The following is a 19,533-nucleotide window of genomic DNA, read 5'->3' as shown; positions in this document are numbered from 1 at the left end:
CCATATAGTGCCATGCTCCAGACAAAACATTTGCCAAGTCTTTTACTTAGTCCTTTATCTAATTTGCCACATAAAAGTCTCCTCTTTTTGTTGAATTTCTCCTTCGCTATGGCAGTTCGAGTTTTCACTTCCTGGTGACATCTCAAGTCTTCAGTTATTGTGCTTCCAAGATATTTAAATTCACTTACTTGGCTAGTGGTAGTTTGTCCTATTTTAATATTGGACAGTCTGCATCTTGTACTGATGACCATACTCTTTGTTTTTGCTGTGTTTCATTCAGATCTTTCAGCATGTTATTCACTGTCCGCTCACTTTCTGCCACTAATACCATGTCATCAGCAAATCTTATACATTCTATTCTCTTTCCACCAATACATATTCCTCTTTTCCCACCTAAGCTTTTCGCAATAATCTCTTCAAGGTATACGTTAAACAACAGTGGGGAAAGGCAACAACATTGTCTAACACCTCGTCCAATGCTGCTTCCTCCTGATATTTCATTCCAATCCTTATCCTTACTTTCTGGTGTAAGTATAGATTCTGTATCAGTTGTCTCTCTTTCCAATCTACTCCTTTCCTTGTCAAAATATCCATCAGCTTGTTCCACTGAACTCTGTCAAAAGCCTTTTCTAAGTCTATAAAAACAGCAAAGATTTCTCTACCTTTTTCCATATATCTTTCCCCTATAGTTCTTAACAGGCCAATAGCATCTCTTGTTCCTTTTCCTCTTCTAAATCCGAACTGCTCCTCTGCAATCCCTGTATCCAGCTTGCCATATAACCTTCTATTCAACACTCTCAGCAAGACTTTAGCTGCATGAGAAATTAGACTGATGGTTCGGTGCTCTTCACATTTTTTAGTGTTTCTCTTTTTCTCAATTGGTATCATAACTGTTGCAAGGAAGTCCTCAGGTCATTCCCCTTTGTCATATATCTCATTACAGAGGTAGACTATTTCTTTTCCTGCTTTGTTTCCCAGACTCTTCAACAGTTCTGCTGGCAAATCATCAATTCCACATGCCTTCCTATTCTTCATCTCCTTCAGCGCAATTTCTACTTCTGCTTCCAAGATGGTAAATCCCTTTCCATCTTCTGGCACATATTGCTCCTCTTCAACCTTAATTTTGCTTTGCATTTCATACCCCTTATGCAGACTGGGAGATGAAAAAGCTTGCACAGGATAGAGTAGCATGGAGAGCTGCATCAAACCAGTCTCAGGACTGAAGACCACAACAACAACAACATGCAGACATTCAATATATTCTTGCCATCTGTTCAAAACCTCCTGTGGTTCTTCTGCTAGAGTACCATCCGCTCCTTCTCTTTCCATGTTATTCCTCTTCCTTTTACATTCAAAAACTGTCTCACTAGCCAGTCTATACATCATTTTATACTTTCCGTCTTTCTCCATTTTCTCTATTTCATCGCATTTCTGTTTCACCCATTTTTCTCTTGCTTCTTCAGTTTCTCTACTTAATTCATTATTCAGTTTCCTGTACCTCTTTTTGCCTTCTTCAGTTTCTACACTTTTCCACTTTCTCTGCTCTTCCATCTTTTTCAACATGTTTTCTGTTGTCCATTCTTGCCTGGTGCTTTGGGATACTCAAATTCCTAGTACTTCTTATCCATGAGCCCTTCTCTCATTTTTATCCATTTGTCATTAACACTTTCATCAACACTACCGCTTTGCCATTTTTCCATAAATATGTTCTCCAAATCTGATGCCTTTCCTACCTCTTTGAATCTTTCTATGTTTAGCCTTTCCTTTGCTTTACCTCTCCAGACTTTTTTCAACTTCACTTGTATTTCTCCCATTACTAGGTTGTGGCCTGAATTTATATCCGCTCCTGGGTAAGCTTTAACATTCTTCAAACAGTTCCTAAACCTTTTTTGTATCAGGATGTAATCCAACTGATATCTTTCCCTATTCAAATTTGATATCCATGTGTAATGTCTCCTTTTGTGGTGTTCAGATAATGTGTTACCCACTGCTAATGAATTTTCTTTACAGAAACTAATTAGTCGTTCACCTCTCTCATTTCTTATTCCTAATCCAAATTTTTCCTACTGCATCTTCATCTCTTCCTTCACCCACCACTGCATTCCAGTCCCCCATGAAAATGCAGGTATTTCTATTTTCTTTCTTGATGACTTCTTGTATTTTCTCATAATATTCTTCCACTTCCTATTCTCTATGCTGGCTGGTTAGCATATATACCTGTATTAATACCAAATCTTGTGAACTACCCTTCAGTCATATCGTCATCAATCTTCCATCAATATATTGTACCTTCATTATCTTATTTTTCAACTTTTGCCCTATCAATATTCCTACTCCGTTTTCACCACCCTTGATTTCCCCTGAGTAAAAGAGCTTATAATCTCCACTTTCTATCTCCCCATTCTCTCCCCATCTCATTTCACACAAACCGAGGGCATCTAATCTGTTCCTGTTTTTCATTCTCTAGCTTTCCTGCTTGCAGTAGTGTCCTCACATTCCATGTTCCATTCCTTATCTTTCCTCCCTTCGCTGTCCCTTTCTTCCTTTCAAATACGTCTACTCTCAATGTGTTCCCCTCCCAGAGATCTGAATGAGGGGAAGTTTTAACTCCGGAATCTTTCACATGGAGAGACATACCATGTACTGCTTGGGAATGTAATGTGGTAATTTCCCGTTACTTTCCACATAGGCAGTAGGATGCCCAGCCTAAAGTTAACCGCTCACCATGAGTCAGACGCTGTCTGTAGCCGCCCCTCTGTGGTTCAGTCGCTACTTGTACTCTTTTTTGTACCCAAAGAGAAAAGGTGCCTCTTCCGCCAGCTCTGCCGTACCGAAGTCCATCTTCTCCGCCTTCGCTGCCACTGAGGTCTTCACTGTATTCCTGGCAAGGGGCCCTCACAAGGTACTATCACCCGGGCCAAGTGAACCAAGATTTTTTAACGCGGTGTTACTCCTCCCCCTCCTCCTTTCTCAACTGGGCTTGGGACTGGCTATGGCGGAGTTGAACATACCACGCAGAAATTTAATTTACCACAAGGGTAAATAAGAGTGTAAGTTGAAAATGGAGTACTAGAATTGTAAGACAGATGATAGATAAATATAGACTACAAAAATTAGACATACTTCCTTACCTTTTAAACTCAGGGTTTCTTTTGGGATTGTTGAACAACAGGACAGGTGTATTTTCAGCTGGAGATGGTTTCTTATCTTCTGGAAATAAATATTGGGTACAGGAAGTTCAATTGTGAGTGTAATATACGTTGTTTGCTTGTAACTTGTGAAACTGTATAATCTGTATGTTCAGTATTTTAACTAATTATAGTTTAACTAATCTACATCTACGTACATACATCACAAACCACTGTATGCTGCCTGATGGAATATACCTTGTACCACTATCAATCATTCCCTTTCCTGTTCCATTTGCAGATAGAGTGAGAGAAAAATGACTGTGTATATGTCTCTGTACAAGCCCTAATTTCTCTTATTGTTGTGGTCCTTACGCAAAATACATGTTGGTGGCAGTAGAATAATTCTTTGATCAGCTTCAAATACTGGTTCTGTAAACTTTCTCAACAGTGTTTCATGGAAAGAATATGGTATTCCCTCTACAGGTTTCCATTTTGAGTTCACAAAGCATTCCATTTTACTCCCATGTTGATTGAACCTACTGACAACCAATCTAGCAGTCCCCCTCTCAAGTGCTTCAGAGTTTTCCTTTAATCCAATCCAGTGGGGATCCTAAAAACGAAAGCAGTGCTCAAGAATATGTTGCACAAGTGTTCTATATGTGGTCCCCTTTGCAGTTGAACCACACTTTTCTTAAAATTCTCCCAGGAAATTGAAGTAACCGTTCGCCTTTCCTATTACTGTACTTGTGTTCTCATTTCATTTAATATCACTTTGCAGCCTTATACCCTCCTATTTAATTGATATGACTGTCAAGCAGCATATTACTTATGCTGTATTCAAACATTACAAGATTGTTTTTCCTACTCTTTTACATTAACTTACATTTTTCTACATTTTGAGAAAGCTATCTTTCATCACATCAAATAGAAATTTTGTTTAAGTCATCTTGTATCCCCCTACAGTCACTAAACAACAGTACTTTCTCGTACACCACAGCATCATCAGCAAACATACAGATTGCTGCCCACCTTGTCTGTCAGATTATTTACGTGTATAGAGAGTAAGAGCAGTCCTGTCACACTACCATGGAGCAATCCGTATGACACCCTTGTTTCTGATGAACACTTTTCATCGATGACAACATATTGGGTTCTGTTACCTAAGATGTCTTCGAGCCACTCACATATCTGGGAACCAATTTCATAATATTGTACCTTCATTAATAAGCTACTGTTGGACACCGTGTCAGATACATTCCAGAAATCTAGGAATATGTAATCTGCCAATTGCTCTTCTTCTGTGGTTCACAAGTTACTACGTAAGGATAGGCCAAGCCGTGTTTCACATGAGTGATACTTTTTAAATCTGGTCTGATTTGTGGACAGAAGCTTTTCTATCTGAAGGAAATGTGCACTGTCCAGTCAGATTAATGTGACCACCTATCAAAAGCTTGATTAACCACCTTTTGCAGGAAGAGTGTCAGTGAGGTTCTGAAAGCTACTGACAGGGATGTGGAGCCAAGCTGCCTCCAGTGCCTTGGTCATCTGCTCTCGGTTTCTTGTTTGATGATGCATGGTATGAATAGCCCAATCGAGGTGGTCCCACAGATTCTTGATTGGGTTTAAATCCGGGGGGGGGGGGGGTTGGTAGCTGGGGAAGTATGGTAAACTCATCCTGGTGCTATTCAAACCATGCACATACACTAAGAGCTGTGTGACACATTGCATTGTTCTGCTGGTAGATACCATCGTGTCAGGGAAAAACAAAACTGCTTACAGAGGTGTACATGGTGCCCAAGGGTAGATGCATTCTTGTGTTGATCCATTGTGCCCTCCAGAATGACAAAATCATCCAGGGAATTCCATCTGGCCTGGATCCTTCCAGCAATTATAGCAGGATATTTGCTTTCAACAGATTTTTCATGCTGTAAACACCAACAGCCATCTGTCCGATGGCGCATAAAACTTGATTCTTCTCAGAAGTCCACTTACCACCACTCATTGGATGTCCATTTGCAGTATTTGCATGCAAATTCCAGTCTTTGGTGCTGATAAATTGCAGTCTGCATAGGAACACGAACCAGTCACCTGCTGCGGGAGCCCCTACGCAGCAACGTTCGCTGAACGGTCATTGAGGAGACCTGTTACTAGCCCCCTTGGTTCATCTGGCTGATCACGTGCTTAAGTTGCATGTCTGTTCCCCTGTACACACCTCCACAGCCATCATTCACCATTGTCATCTACGGTCCATGATGCACCACAGTTACCTTGGCACCGGTTTTGGATAGTACCATTTTGCCACGTGCAGTATACTTTAAACATGATGGCACGCGAACAGTTTATGAACTTAGCTGTTTCGGAAATTCTTCCACCCTTGGTGTGAAAGCCAGTGACCGTGCCCTTTTGAACACCAAATAAGTCACTCTGTTTCCACATTACTGCACTGTTTTCCACATCTCTTCCCCCCCCCCCCACCCCCCCCCCCACCCCCACCCCACCCCCACCAAACTCCACCTGTTTTTCTTCTTTAGGGCCAACAGCATATTATAAGTCAGCTGTCAGGAAGATGCACCAGAATAGCTGCTTATAATACCTAACCTGTGTTCACGACAGGCTGTTTTGGCATTTATTGCCTGTGAATACAGTTTTAGTAAGAATGTGTGTAAATATGAGGGTCATTTATATTAAAGTGACTATGTTTTACTTGTGTCTAGATTGAAGTGATGTCTGTATTACGTCGTTAGTGAACTGTCGTGTAACTCGCTGTTTTGATAAAATGGTAAATGATGTAAGGATATTGAAATAATATTTTAATTATGGTTTGAGGGGAGTTTTACAATTCAACTCTTACGGCACTATGTGTTTACAAATATTGTCCAGATGTACAGTGGTATTATTAACTAAAATTTGTCATGGTTGTCTCTGGCTGTTGCATATGTTATTTCAGATTTGTCCATTTTCATGTTCTAAAAGTTCAATAAAGTTTTTTAGATAGTACTTGTGTCAAAATTCTGTCAGCTTGTTTAATATTTGTTGTGGGTATTTTCTCGTGTGTATATGTATGTTTCCATTTCTTCAAGAATGTTCATTGAAAAACATTTTGGTAGTCTGTGCAGAATCTGGAGTGTATTTTTGATTGTACTAGCAGCGTGGTTTTGATTTTTCAGATGTGAAACGAAGCTTGAGTGATTATTTTCACTGTTTCTAATGTATTCCTTATATCTGATGTTAAAATTTCTTCCTGTTTGCGCAATGTTAAATCTTGTTTCAGCTGCTACACGTGATTTTTATATATGCCTGAGTTATATTTTGATGTTCTACTGGTGGCAGAACATGATTTTGTTGAAAGGTTGTTATTAGTTTGAAAGGCAATTTGAATACTTGTACTTTTTATACCCTCCGTGGCTAGTGCTGCCACCTGCAACCTGTTAGTGGTTATTGCACATTGACTTTGAACATAGGAGGTGGTCACATAAATGTGACTGGACCATGTGTTAGATTCGAACTCAGAATATGTTCAAGAATTCTGCAGGAAACTATGTTAAGGATATTGGTCTGTAATTTTGTGGGTCTGTTCTTTACACTTCTTAAGAATATGAATCACCTGCACATTTTTTTTTTTTTTTTCAGTTGCTTGGGACTTCGCATTGGGTGAGAGGTAAAGTTAAGTAAGGTCCCAATGCCATAAAGTAATCTCTGTAAAACCAAATTGGGATTCCACCCAGATCTGGCAACCTAATTGCTTTCAACTATTGCAGTTGTTTTTTTGTGACAGGGGTGCTTATTACCATGTCTTTCGTACGGGAGTCTGAGCAATGTTATGTTTGTGTGCCTCCTGTGGGAAATTTATAATTTCAGATTTCCTTTTGCTTTTTTCTGTTGCCATGCTGGACTGGTCAGTGGTTGGTTGGCTAGAAGCCTTTTATCTGCTTAGAGGCACTAAGGTTTGATGGTGATAGTTCTATGCTTTGCATATCGATCTTTTTGCAGACACACAAATTTCTAGTAATTTTGCTTGTTGTCATTTGTGCGATCTCCTTTGAACCGGAAGTGCAACAGTCATTATACAGCATGAAAGGTAATTTCAAAATAACATTAAAAATTCAATTTGCAGGATGACATTCCAGAACTGAAGGCAGCAGGAAAGAAGTACATTCCAGTGGATTGGTCCCTTAAAACAAAAATGAGGTTTATGTCAGAGAAACCTTTTCCATGGACACAGCAACTTCGCACATGTGAAGAGGCATCAGGAACCACAGGGTTAGTCAGAAGTCATTGTTCTGATGAGATTAATCGTCATTGTATCTCTTATTAATGACTCTATACCCATCCACGAATTCTTCTGATGAGCTCCTCAAATCAGAAAGTCAGTTGTAGGACAATTTACAGTTTAAAGTGATTCCATGCTTCGTGACCGCTAGACTTTTTCACCTGTACAGAAATTTTCAGGTCTCTCTTACCCCAGGCAAAACAGTGGGTAAACAAAACATGAAAATCATACTGCTGCTCAGATTTAGGCTAAACACACATGAACGTTTTTTTGATCAGCTGATACCAGAATTGTTTTGACAACAGTGATGTTCTGTGGAGATATGCACATAGCCAATTGAAAAATTAGCTATTTAAAAAATAAAACAGTAGCAAGACAAAAAAAAGTCAGCTCTTGGCTGGTGCATGCTGTGATGAACGTTTGTTGTTTTTCCTTGGCTGTTTAGTGTACAATGTGACACTTTCTAAAAATGGGAAATATGAGTTCTGAAGGATTAATTTATGTGATAGAATATCGATCAGTGCTGTACGGCAAAAATTTCAAATGTTGTAGTGATTGTCAAGTAAAAGAGAGATTATGACTGGAAATTTGTGAAGCTTTTATGCCATACAGACAGATGTAACTTCTGGTGGAAAAATGCAAACAGGTAAGTACATTTTTTTCTAACCATAGCAACAGTGTATATGAATGGCGTATATATACAGAATTTTTTGACAAACCAATTTATTTTATATGTACTCACAGGATGTTGAAATACAGTAATTGCACATTTAAACATAGATAATAAAATATTACTAGTGAAAGTGACTAATCTGGCCATATTGCCAAGAAACAGATACTTCTAGCGTAGTAAAGGACTTACTAAAATATTTATGATTATTGAGATCCACTAGTGAACCACGTTCATTTGTTGCAGCAATATCCAAGAAATAGTGTTTTTGTAGAAATGTTGTCTTTGTCTTTTATTTGCTAACCATCATGTTGTGTTGCAAAGTAAGTTAGCATGCAATGGGCTTTTATAATGCTTTAAAAAAAATCAGGATTTCTGTCAAGAGGTCAGTACGATATTTCCAGTGACTTGTAATACCGTATTTTACAGACTACAAGACACTTTTTCCTTCAAAAAATTTCCTCCAAAATTCAGATGCGTTTTGTACTCAAAATTAATATAAAAATGTCCAGTGCCTGATTTAAAATTCCTGCCAATTTTAAAGGTGTCCATATATTCAGTGTCACGGGAAACCTCTCTCTATCTGGCATTATTGGATTCAACTGACAGCAGCAGTACAACGATGTGTTGAACATAAGTTTTGAGCGTCCACAAGCTTGCTAATGCAGTCTCCCTCTTGTCCCACCATCACAAACCCATAAGACTGTCTAGCCTATGATGCACCATTGCAGTATACACTGCGAGTGAAAGTGAACTGAAAGTGATTTGTGTTATCAGTAACAGTACAATATTTCTGTTAGTAGCTAGTTTCGTAATGGATAAAAGAATAAAAGGTATTCATATGATGTGGGTTATAAATTGAAAGTAATAGCAAATGCAGAACAACATGGGAACAGACCAGCTGAACAGTATTGGCCCTCCACCAACAGAAAAACCATTCGCGTTTTGGTGGGCTGATGAAGAAGTAGTGAAAAAAATGAGGTTGACTAAATGTGTAAACAGAGAACTGAAAGCAAAATGGCCAAAACCAGATGACATATTGAAATAGATTCAAGGACTCCGCCAAATTGACATCGGAATTAATAAAAAATTGATTCAAATATGCGCTCATTAGCTAATGGTACAGTGGAACGTAACAGTCTGTAAGGATGGAGTTGGTTGGTACTACAGGTTTATGAAGTGTCATAGACTTAGCATGCAAACCAAAACCAAAATATCTCAAAAAATGCTACAAGAGTATCTTTCAATTGCCTTATTATTCAACATTGAAAGAAAACCAGTGTGGAACTAAGCCAGATTGCAAATTTGGACGAAACTCCAATGTCATTTGATGTGCCGAGTAACATAAATGTTGCCATGAAAGGTGCTAAAACTGCAACTAGGAAAACAAACAAGGAAACTCTAGGACAGAATTTCAGTGTTATATTGCGGAGATGCTGAGTTGCAGATAGGCACAACAAAAAGACTGTCAGAAAATGTGCTTTCAGCCAACAAGGCCTCCATTGGAAATGGACGACAGTCTGCTGAAGCCAGACTCAGCAGCCAGGCACTGTGGCCGTGTGTGTGTGTGTGTGTGTGTGTGTGTGTGTGTGTGTGTGTGTGTGTGTTCGCGCGCGCGCTTTGTCTAATTCCAATGAAGGCCTTGTTGGCAAAAGCTCACTTTCTGACAGTTTTTTTGGTGTGCCTATCTGTGACTCGGCATCTCCACTGTATGGTGAGTAGCAGCTATTGTATTCATAATATTGTCATTAACTATAAAAACAAGTTGACGTGTAAAAATGCACTACACTGTTGACCTTTCGAGTTGTGCTTATGGTACTAAGCTTAATCCAATGATCATTTTCAAGTGCAAAAGAATCCCAAAACCATCTAAATACTGCCAGGTGTTGTTGTTCACGTGCATGACAAAGATTGGATGGATGAGACTGGTATGAAATTATGGCTTAAAAGAGAGTGGGAGAGAAGGAGAGATGTTTTATTGAAGAAGAGTTCTCTTTTTGTGCTAGATCAGTTTAGTAGTCATTTGAAAAATTCTGTGAAAGAAAACTTGAGACAGGGACATACAGAGCTTGCTGTTCTTCTGGGAGGACTTACTTCACAATTGCAACCTCCTGATGTCTCTAAAAATAAACCATTTACAGTGTATACGAGAAAGGAATGGAAAAAATGGATGATGGATGAAACCCGACATGAATTCTTGGCGAAGGGAGCTCTGAAATGATCTACAGTCAAACAGGTATTCTCAGTGGATAAAATAGTAATGGTCTATAGTGAAAGAAGACATTATTGTTAAATCTTTTGAGAAGTGCATCATAAGTAACGCTTTGGATGGCAGCAAAGACTGTCTTATATGAGAAGAGGACAATGATGGTGAAGAAGAAGAAGAAGAAGAAGAAATTTCAGATGACAGTTTTCAGGGATTTTATAGGTCAGTTCGGTTTTATAAACCAAGAATTTGTTTTAGTCTGGCTTTGCAGACTAATAATAAAACTGGTAAAAAGGTTATTTTTTAAAAGGTTGCTTAAAAATTAAGGTATGTTGTAATAGTCTGTTGCATCTTATAGTCCATAAAATATTTAATGCCAAAAGCACACTTTCACATCCTGCGAGCTGCCCATAGTCTATAATTGAAGATTCATTGCAGATGTGTCAAATTTCTTTCTTCACCAACAAAAACAAAAGGCATTGCTGTTCCACTTGCGTCTACTGGTAAACGATTTCAAGCAGGAATCTTTAAATTGTTGTGTGAAAGTTGTTTCCAAAAATTCATGTTTTTAAATATTTCTGAATAACTGCAACTATCATACGCTCTTACACCAACCAATGAAAAACAATAGTTACTATCCACAATCATCGTTAGTACCATTAAACAATATTGATTGTAACTGTAGTTCAGTGATCCCATGTTGTTTGGTTTCTTTATGTGTATTTGCTTTCCATTTATAGCTCCAAGGAATTTAGGAAATGAGTTCATTCATAAAATCCCTTTGCTGCAGTTATCCAATGTTTGGTAATCTTTTTTGACATATAAATACATTGGAGGAATTTCCATAACGTATTGCATGTATCTCTTATTATTTCTCTGACATCCTTAGATCTAGGAAAATATTTGAAATGAAGTGCCTGGAAGCTGTTCCTTGCAGCCAAATATCTGTAAATGAATTAAAATATCAAATTACTAATTTTTACATATGTCGAAATTGTGTGCAATTCAAGACATAATATGTATTTTGTTTCTTTCAATAACTAAACCACAAAATTGCTTCCAGAATTTGAGAAAAGCTTTAGAAAGCAATATAATGACCAGAGAGATGTCAAATCTGGGCAACCTGCAAAGAAACACAAAAAGTATATGTACTTCAATCAACAGCTTTTCAATTTGCATGCCTTAAATGAAAGACATACTACCAGTAACATTTTTGAAGACCTGACAAAGCTGGTGGAACAGTCAATTATGGCTGAATCTTCAGACAGAGAGGAACCTTAAGGTTGGGCATATATTTATTCATAAATGTGGAGCACAGTTTTAGAAACTGCATCCAGTCCAAGTACTTGTGCACAGCTGTCAATGTCCAGCTATAAGACAGAGGCAAAAGGTTCTTATGGAGAGTCTCTCCTGCAAATATTGGAAAGTAAAAGTAAAGAAGTTTTCGATGGAGAGAGACATTTTACACTGTCTTTCGTGCCTTCACTGCAAAGACTCAGTACTACATAAATTAAAATTGAAAATGAAATTTCTGACACTGAGCCAGACAAATTAATCACTTACATGGATCTCATTCATCGGTTGCTGTTTCAGAAGGTTAATACTATTGAGTTGCATGTAGTAGGAACATCAGAAGATGGGAATTAGGGATTGACTTTATGAACTTTTGTTTCTAATTTCTAATGAATAAAGTCTAATTTTGTAAAACACACTGAATATTTTCTCTTAAATTAAATTACCGCATGGCAAATAAGTCTGTCAGTTCTCGAAATACTATCATGAATGACATTCCATTGTACATAATATGAGATGAAATAATTGCAAGTAAGATATCAAAATTGTTGACGGACACAGTTGTGTACTCCCAAAATTCTGAAGGACTTACTGATTTGACCTTTTACATTTCTTGCAATTATATAACCTACTGAATTGACATTTTACTTGTCTTGCACTTGTAGCTGGTGGTATTCAGTATTTTATTCATTGTTTCTTCTGCTTTCATTTTATAAGCAGAGCACGAACACTTGCAAGTATTCAGTGTCCATGTTTGTGTCAACTACTGATCAATCAATAAATAGGTAATGCCTGCACATGGTGATTGATCAGTTTACAAAGCTCGATGCTTGCTATCAGCCTAGTAAAATTGGCTGAAACAAATATAACTCAAACGTTCTTAAAAACCGAGTCTCATGCTACTTTTTGTGTTTCTTTCCCCCTCTTTGTGAGCTGAAGGTGTCTGTTATGATCAACACCTATGACGGTTTCGTGTGGGAACAAATGTGAAGCCATTGGAATATGCACATTGTTTTAAAGTTTAATCTCATTTTGCCCAGAGATGAGATGCTTTGTCATTGTGCACAGCCTTAATTGTCATACGTTAACCATGGTATTGTAGAAGTCTTTTCTCCAGCCTTTTTTGTGTTAATCTGGTAACGGATGCCTTGTTGCATTGGACTGGTTTGCAGACATTGCTTTGTTGTAAATCAGTATTGTATGAAATGTGTATAATTCGTGTTTAAGTATGTGTAATCACAGTTTTTGCACAGGGCACTATTTTGTATTTAAGTGTGTCTGATAGCGCTGAAACTGGTATAAATGTTGCTTTCAGGTTTGTGAGATGTATGAGTGTCAGCCCAAATAAGTCAACAGATGCTTATCAGCGGCTTGACACTAGTCCAAGTGCTAGATTTCACCAATGCTGTCTAGTGTGGATGCATCCATATCTGCCATGGTTACAGTTGTTCCCTCGCTCGACAGGGCGAGTCAGCGATACTGCTAACAGTCCCTTTGCTTCTGACACTAAGCTTCGGGATTCTCTGCATTATGAGTGGGGTGAGAGTCTGCGCTCCCTTTTTCAGGTATATTAATCTATCTTTTTTTCTCTTCTTGAATTGTGGTTGAAGATTTTTGTGAAAGGTTTGTGTAGGAAATAAGATTCAGGTTCTAGCAGCATGATGTTTATGTCTGTCCATTTACTTCTATTTCCATTTCAGTGAATGAATTGCGAAGAGGAACACCTGTTAAATTAGTACTGTGATTCCATTGTCCAATACATTACTTTGATCATGTCTGTACACATTCTAATCTTGGGCATTATCTTGTTTATGTTTTTGTATCAAAGCGTCATGCAGTACTTACGTAAAGGATTTTAACAGTATTTAGTCTGAAGTAAGGTAATTTTTATTTGTGTCTTTGACTGTCGTGGAGTAATTTATCAACATATGGAAGTCTTCCCACGTAGAATAGTTGTGGAATCGTATTAAATAAGTCAGGGAGCTAATGAGTGAAGACATTCAACATCACTGCTGTTAATTGTATTCATTTGCTTGATGCATTCTGTTAAATACAGCCTAGTCATCAAATATTATGTCTCTATGCTCATTGTCAAATATGTGGAGTCTAGGAATCCTACTTACTTGGTTTGCTAGATAAACAATTCAAACAAATTGTGTTAATGAGTTTTATTACAAAATGAAAAGAGACAATACTTAACTTTGACTGTTACACAGAAGTGTTGCCAGCAAAGGCGACATACAAAATAAGCAATAATCTTCAGTGTGGACAATCCTATGTCACTGCTATACACGTCACTGGTCTTGAAGCTACCATTGAACTGGGCCGCGGCCAGTCAGGTGTGGCGCTTATGTCCTCTTCACATAGGCGCCGCTGCTGTTTCATTGTCTTCCTGGACAGGGGTCGACCAGCGTGCGATTGACTGATGTCTTCTCACAGCCATCACTTCTGTATCCTTCCCGACTGCCTGACTTCACCCGCAGAACGGTGGACCGTCGTCATATAGGGAGCTTGACAACAATGGGGGAAGGCAGGAACGTGGACGCTCTGAGGGACTTGAAGCTGTGGCTGCAGGGGACATCAGAGTTCCAGTTGTACCCCGCCATCCGGCCTTCACTCTGGTGTAAATGTCCCCCAGAATATGCCCAGAAGGGCGCGCGTCCACCTCCTGTGACCCATAATAAGATGTAGAAGGCATCGGCTGCTACAGTGTGGATGGGTCCAGCTCCATCAGTAGGATGAGGCGAAATGAGATAAATGCGTCCGCCAAGTCGATGAAGGATCTCGCCTCACTCTCACTGTCTGCTGCCGCTAAAAACCCTGAAAAACACGATATCATGCAGCGCAAAGCGATACTTGCGGCCTTCCTTCAGTGCCGGATGCTGTGGAGGTTGGAGCAGCTGAAGCAGTGTCCGATAGCGGCGGCCGTGAAGCAGTGTCCGATAGCGGCGGCCGTGAAGCAATTTCGCCAGTGATGGTCCATCTAATGGATGCAAATGATAGGAGGGGAGAAACAGTTGCTTGATCCCTGGTGTGTTTGGTGCAAAGTTTGGCCAACTGCTGCTTGAAGGTTCTGACAGAACGGTTCTGCTTTGCTGTTTGAAAACGGTTCTGCTTTGCTGTTTGACTGTGGATGGAATGGTGCGTTAGGTAGATGCTGTATGCCATTGCATTCACAGAATTATTCAGTTTCATGTGATGTGAACTGAGGGCAGTTGTCTGACACTACGACTTCAGGCAAACCTTCGAGGCAAAAAATAGGCAACACCCGAACTGTGCTATGTGATGTCAAATTCATTGGCACAGCAAAAGGAAACTTATTGTGCGAGTGTACCACATCCAACCAACGAGTGTTTCAAAAAGGTCCCACAAAGTCAATGTGCACACGTTGCCATGGTGATTGTGACTTGCCAAGCAGAGAATTTTTGTGGCGGAGCGGACTGATTTTCTACACATGCGTGACACTGTAACATCATCTGTTCTGTTTGGGTGTCCATACCCTACCAAGTACTGAGTCGATGTGCTAACTGTTTCATATGAACAATCCCTCAGTGTCCTTGGTGAAGCAATTGCAAAACTTCTTTTTGCAAAGCTTTTGGGATCAACATACATGACTGTCCACTGTCATTTTTAACAAGAATCACATCTTGCTGTATATGGACGCTATGCCAACATGCAAAGTATCAGCGTACTATGGGGTTCTTTATACTATGCAATAAGTGAGGCCAAAATATGTGGATGTATTTTAGCAAAATGTTCAAATCTGAATCAGCTTCCGTGGCCTGTGCAATTTTCCTGTAGTTCAGAGGAAAGGATTGAAGAAATTCAGAATTGTGAGCATCGATGTGATAACAAGATGCAGCAAAAGCATCAAAGTCTGTATCAGAGCCAATCGTAAGATGTGAAAGTGTGCCCACTTTGCCATGTTGAGCTGTCAGACGATACACAATCTCATGCCGGTATTGAGACAACAACAAAGCCCATCTTTGCAATTTTTGGGCAGTTTGTACAGGAACCGGCTTCATCAGATGAAACAAGGACTGTGATGGCTTGTCATCCATTACTATGTCGAATTTTCTGTGATACAAGTAGTGGTGGAATTTGGTGACACCAAACAAAATAGCCAGTGCCTGTTTCTCTATTTGTAAATATTTACACTGAGCTTTGGACAACACTTTTGATGCGAAAGCAATGGGGCTGTCTTTATCACCAAACATGTGCGAAAGCACTGCACCAATTCCATAAGAGGAAGTGTCAACCTGCAACACAACCGGTTTGTGAGGATCGATGTGAACCAAGCATTGATCACTGAGCAATGCACCTTTAAGTTTTTGAAAAGCTTCTTGGCACTCATCTGTCCAAACAAAGGGAACATTCTTGTGATGAAAGCAATGCAATGGAGCTGCAATTTCTGCTGCATTCAGTATGAACCAAATATAATAGTTCATTTTCCCTAAGATTGGCTGCAATTATGTGACATCGGGAGGAACTGGCAGGTCTCCTATGGCTAACAGATGTGACTGAAGAGGATGTACACCTTGACTGTTTATGACCTGACCATGTCTACACTTTAGTCCTGCATCAGATAACACATGAAACGAAGCATGCAGATTTTCAATATATTCTTCAGGTGTACAACCTGCTACGACAATATTGTCCAAACAGTTTGAACACTTTAGTACTTGAGCAGTCAGCTGTTCCAAATACCATTGGAAAATGGCGGGTGCGGAAGCACTGCCAAAAGGCAAGCACAAATATTTAAACAAGCCCAAATGGGTGTTCGCAACACACTCATTTTGAGAGCCGCCTTCTAGTGGTATTTAAAGATATGTGTCGTGCAAATCAATATTTGAAAAGTAGCGACCAATGCCTAATTTGTCCATGAGATCCTCTGCGCATGGCAATGGATAAGTATCAATCACAGTTTGTGGGTTGACTGTAGACTTAAAGCTAACACAGAGGCGAATGCAACCTGAAGGTTTGGCGAACAAAACCAGGAGATTTGCCCATTGGCTAGCTTGGATGGGCACAACAGCTCCGCTATCTTGCAATTCTTTAAGTTCAGCAGCGACATTGTCCTATAATGCAATGGGAACAGTTCTGACGTGGCAAAATTTTGACTTTGCATTGTTTTTCATAGTAATATGTGCAACAAAATGGTTAGTCTTGCCTAAACCATCAGAAAAGAGTTCAGGGAATCTTTCACCAATCTAGGTACACTGTCTTTAGCATTGAATGCAGTTACTGACAACACATTATCTTGAATTTTAAAGCCAAAAGAATCAAATGAATCAAGACCAAATATGTTCTCACAATCGCGTGATTGTAGCATAGTGAAAGTCACAGTTAGCATATAAGAGCAATACATGGCAGGTAAAATACATTTTCTGAGAACGGGAATGTCTTGTCCATTGTGAGCTGTCAGGTGCTTGCTAGTTTTAGACAGGCGTTCGGAGTCTAACAGTTCATATATGGTACGATTCAGCAGTGTAACAGAGGCACCCGTGTCCAACTGAAACTCCGTACTTTTCCACTAATACGCAAATGAACAAAAAGTTTGTTGGACTGCACTGAAGAAAGTGTTTGCTTGCTACTTTTGCTTAAGCCTGTAGTAGGCTTTGAATACACTGCATTGATTACATGGGCCCTGTGACGAGAATTATGTTAGTGGGAAGAATTTTTGTTTGTTCCATTGCAAACATACAGATTGCATGTGACATTTCTTGCCACAAGCGTAACACTGCGCTTCTCTGGATGGGCAGTCTTGATGTTCGTGCCATGAATAGCACCGAGGGCATGACTTAATTCTGTTCGCCTGTGTAGAGAACTGTTTACAAGGCTTGGCGCGCGTGGGCTGTTGCTGCCTGGTAAGCTGGTCACAAGCAAGGGACGACTCAACCTGACAAATTAGTGCCTGCTCAGATTTATTGGCCGACACGGCACCTGAATCATACTGATCTAGAATTTGCACTACGTGTTGAGATGATGGCTGTTCTCCGAGTCTGACACCAGTTACATTGTACATGATCACATCACGCAATATAGCGTCTGAATATAATGCACCACAAGCACATTTGAATTGGCATTTCCTTGTTCATACCCTGCAAATCTGTTACCCACTCGCAATAAGTTTCCAACGAAAGAATTGGTACCTAGCTGCCACACATTTACTTGTGGGTCACAATAGTTTGTTAGCAAATCTACAACCTGATCATAGGAAAGTTCACTCAGAGTTGCATTAGGGAAAAATTTCGGAATGAGGCAAAAGACTGCACTTCATAACGTTGACAAAAAGTAATCTAATTTCACAGTACTTGGTATGTTGTGAGCAATGATGTAGGGTTAATACTGTTGCAACCACTCAGGCCATTCCTCTTCTTTTTCATTAAACTGGCGAAAAGGCAGTATAGCACTTGGAGCTACAGGTATTGCTTGTTGTTCCGTTGGGCACACAGCGTTCACCAGGAGCTGCTGTACCGTGTTTAGTAGCGTAGCTATCTGCTGCATCTGAAACTGAAACATCCGTGTTAGCTGCGTTGCATCTATTGCAGCTGTGGCGCCTGTGCTGGGGGTGGGAGAGGTGGGTTGTTCATTGTGGAATAGGCGAATGCAATAAACAGACAATGCTAGCAATAAAAATAAGCACACAAGCAAAGAAAATTTCAGCAGTGCCCACCTGAAATCAGTGATTAGCTAAAATACTACAAGAAACACTTAAAACGTGTAACATGTAGATGTGTAACATGAAAAGAAAAGACAAGGTAGTATTAAGGTGCCAGCAAAATACAAAAGCCCACGACAAACAAGTGTGGCAGCCAGGCAGTGGGGTTTTCTTACACCTCGTCGCCAAATGTTAAATCCAGTCTTGTCATCAAATATTATGCCTCTGTGCTCGTTGTCAAATATGTGGAGTATAGGAATCTTACATACTCGGTGTTCTAGATAAATAATTCAAACAAATTGTGTTAATGAGTTTTATTTCAAAATGAAAAGAGAGAATATTTAACTTTGACTACTATGGAAGTGACACAAGCAAAGAGTGACATAAAAAGTAAGCAATCGTCTTCAGTATAGACAATCCTAAGTTGCTGCTATACTAGTTACTAGTCTCGTAGCTACTATTGAACTGGGCCCCGGCACTTACATTCTCTTTACAAAGGGGCTGCTGCTGTCATGTTGTCGTCCTGGAGAGGGGTCAGCCAGCGTGCAATTGGTTGATGTCTTCTATCAGCCATCTCTTTTCCATCGTTCCTGACTGGCACGCTGGCACTTGACTTTATACCGTAACACATTCTCCACAAAAATGCTTGTTTTCTTGTTGTTAATAATGTTGCCTACAAAAAAAAATAATGATTTCACGATTAACATCGTAATGTATTAAGAATTTTATTGATAAACATTAACATAGCTCTTTTCTGCTTCCAGCTTGTTCGGGCATGCCAGTGTCCATATTTTTACGTTTGTACAAACACCTTCACGTGCCTTTTTCGTGCAGCTGGAATAGGTGGTTTCAGCAATACACATGCTTTTGTTACACCAACAACAAGAGGTTTTAGGCAGTTGCTAAAAGAAGAAGGTAGGTACCTATATTCTGTTGTAAAAGCTTTATTTGACAGTTCAGAGGCTTTTGATAAGAGTTAACAAAGATTAATGTATGGTTGTCGTGTAAATGAGCTTGTTTTTCTTTTAGAGGAAATGGCATTATTGTTTGACACCTCAGACCTCAGATAATGAACTAATGCACCTGATGTTGGCTGTTCATTGGAAAAAGAAAACCTTTCTTATGCTTACATTGAAAGATTTCTTTAAGTTACTTCTTTACCAAGATTGTGATTTCACTGGTTCCTACACAGCAAACTTCATTATATTTTTAGTGGCATTGATTCTCATTTTGTGGTACTATTCCTTCCAGAAGTGCACTTCAACTGAAGAAATGTCATTTCTCTTCAGTGCAAGCACTATG

General features: G+C 39.4%; 1 protein-coding gene across 1 annotated transcript in view; it reads left to right on the top strand.

Moving 5' to 3' along the window:
- LOC124711236 (protein downstream neighbor of son homolog) overlaps nucleotides 1–19,533 on the top strand; it is an 80,720-nt gene that overhangs the window by 30,220 nt on the left and 30,967 nt on the right. Inside the window, exons 4-6 of the mRNA XM_047241197.1 lie at nucleotides 7,246–7,391; nucleotides 12,886–13,135; nucleotides 18,996–19,146. Of these exons, the coding sequence (XP_047097153.1) occupies nucleotides 7,246–7,391; nucleotides 12,886–13,135; nucleotides 18,996–19,146 (547 nt within the window). The remainder of the gene's footprint in view (nucleotides 1–7,245; nucleotides 7,392–12,885; nucleotides 13,136–18,995; nucleotides 19,147–19,533) is intronic.

Source organism: Schistocerca piceifrons, chromosome 8 (genome assembly GCF_021461385.2).
Source record: "Schistocerca piceifrons isolate TAMUIC-IGC-003096 chromosome 8, iqSchPice1.1, whole genome shotgun sequence".
NCBI classification, from domain to species: domain Eukaryota; kingdom Metazoa; phylum Arthropoda; class Insecta; order Orthoptera; family Acrididae; genus Schistocerca; species Schistocerca piceifrons.
The sequence above is the reverse complement of the archived record's forward strand: the minus strand, read 5'-3'. Positions and strand labels throughout refer to the sequence as shown.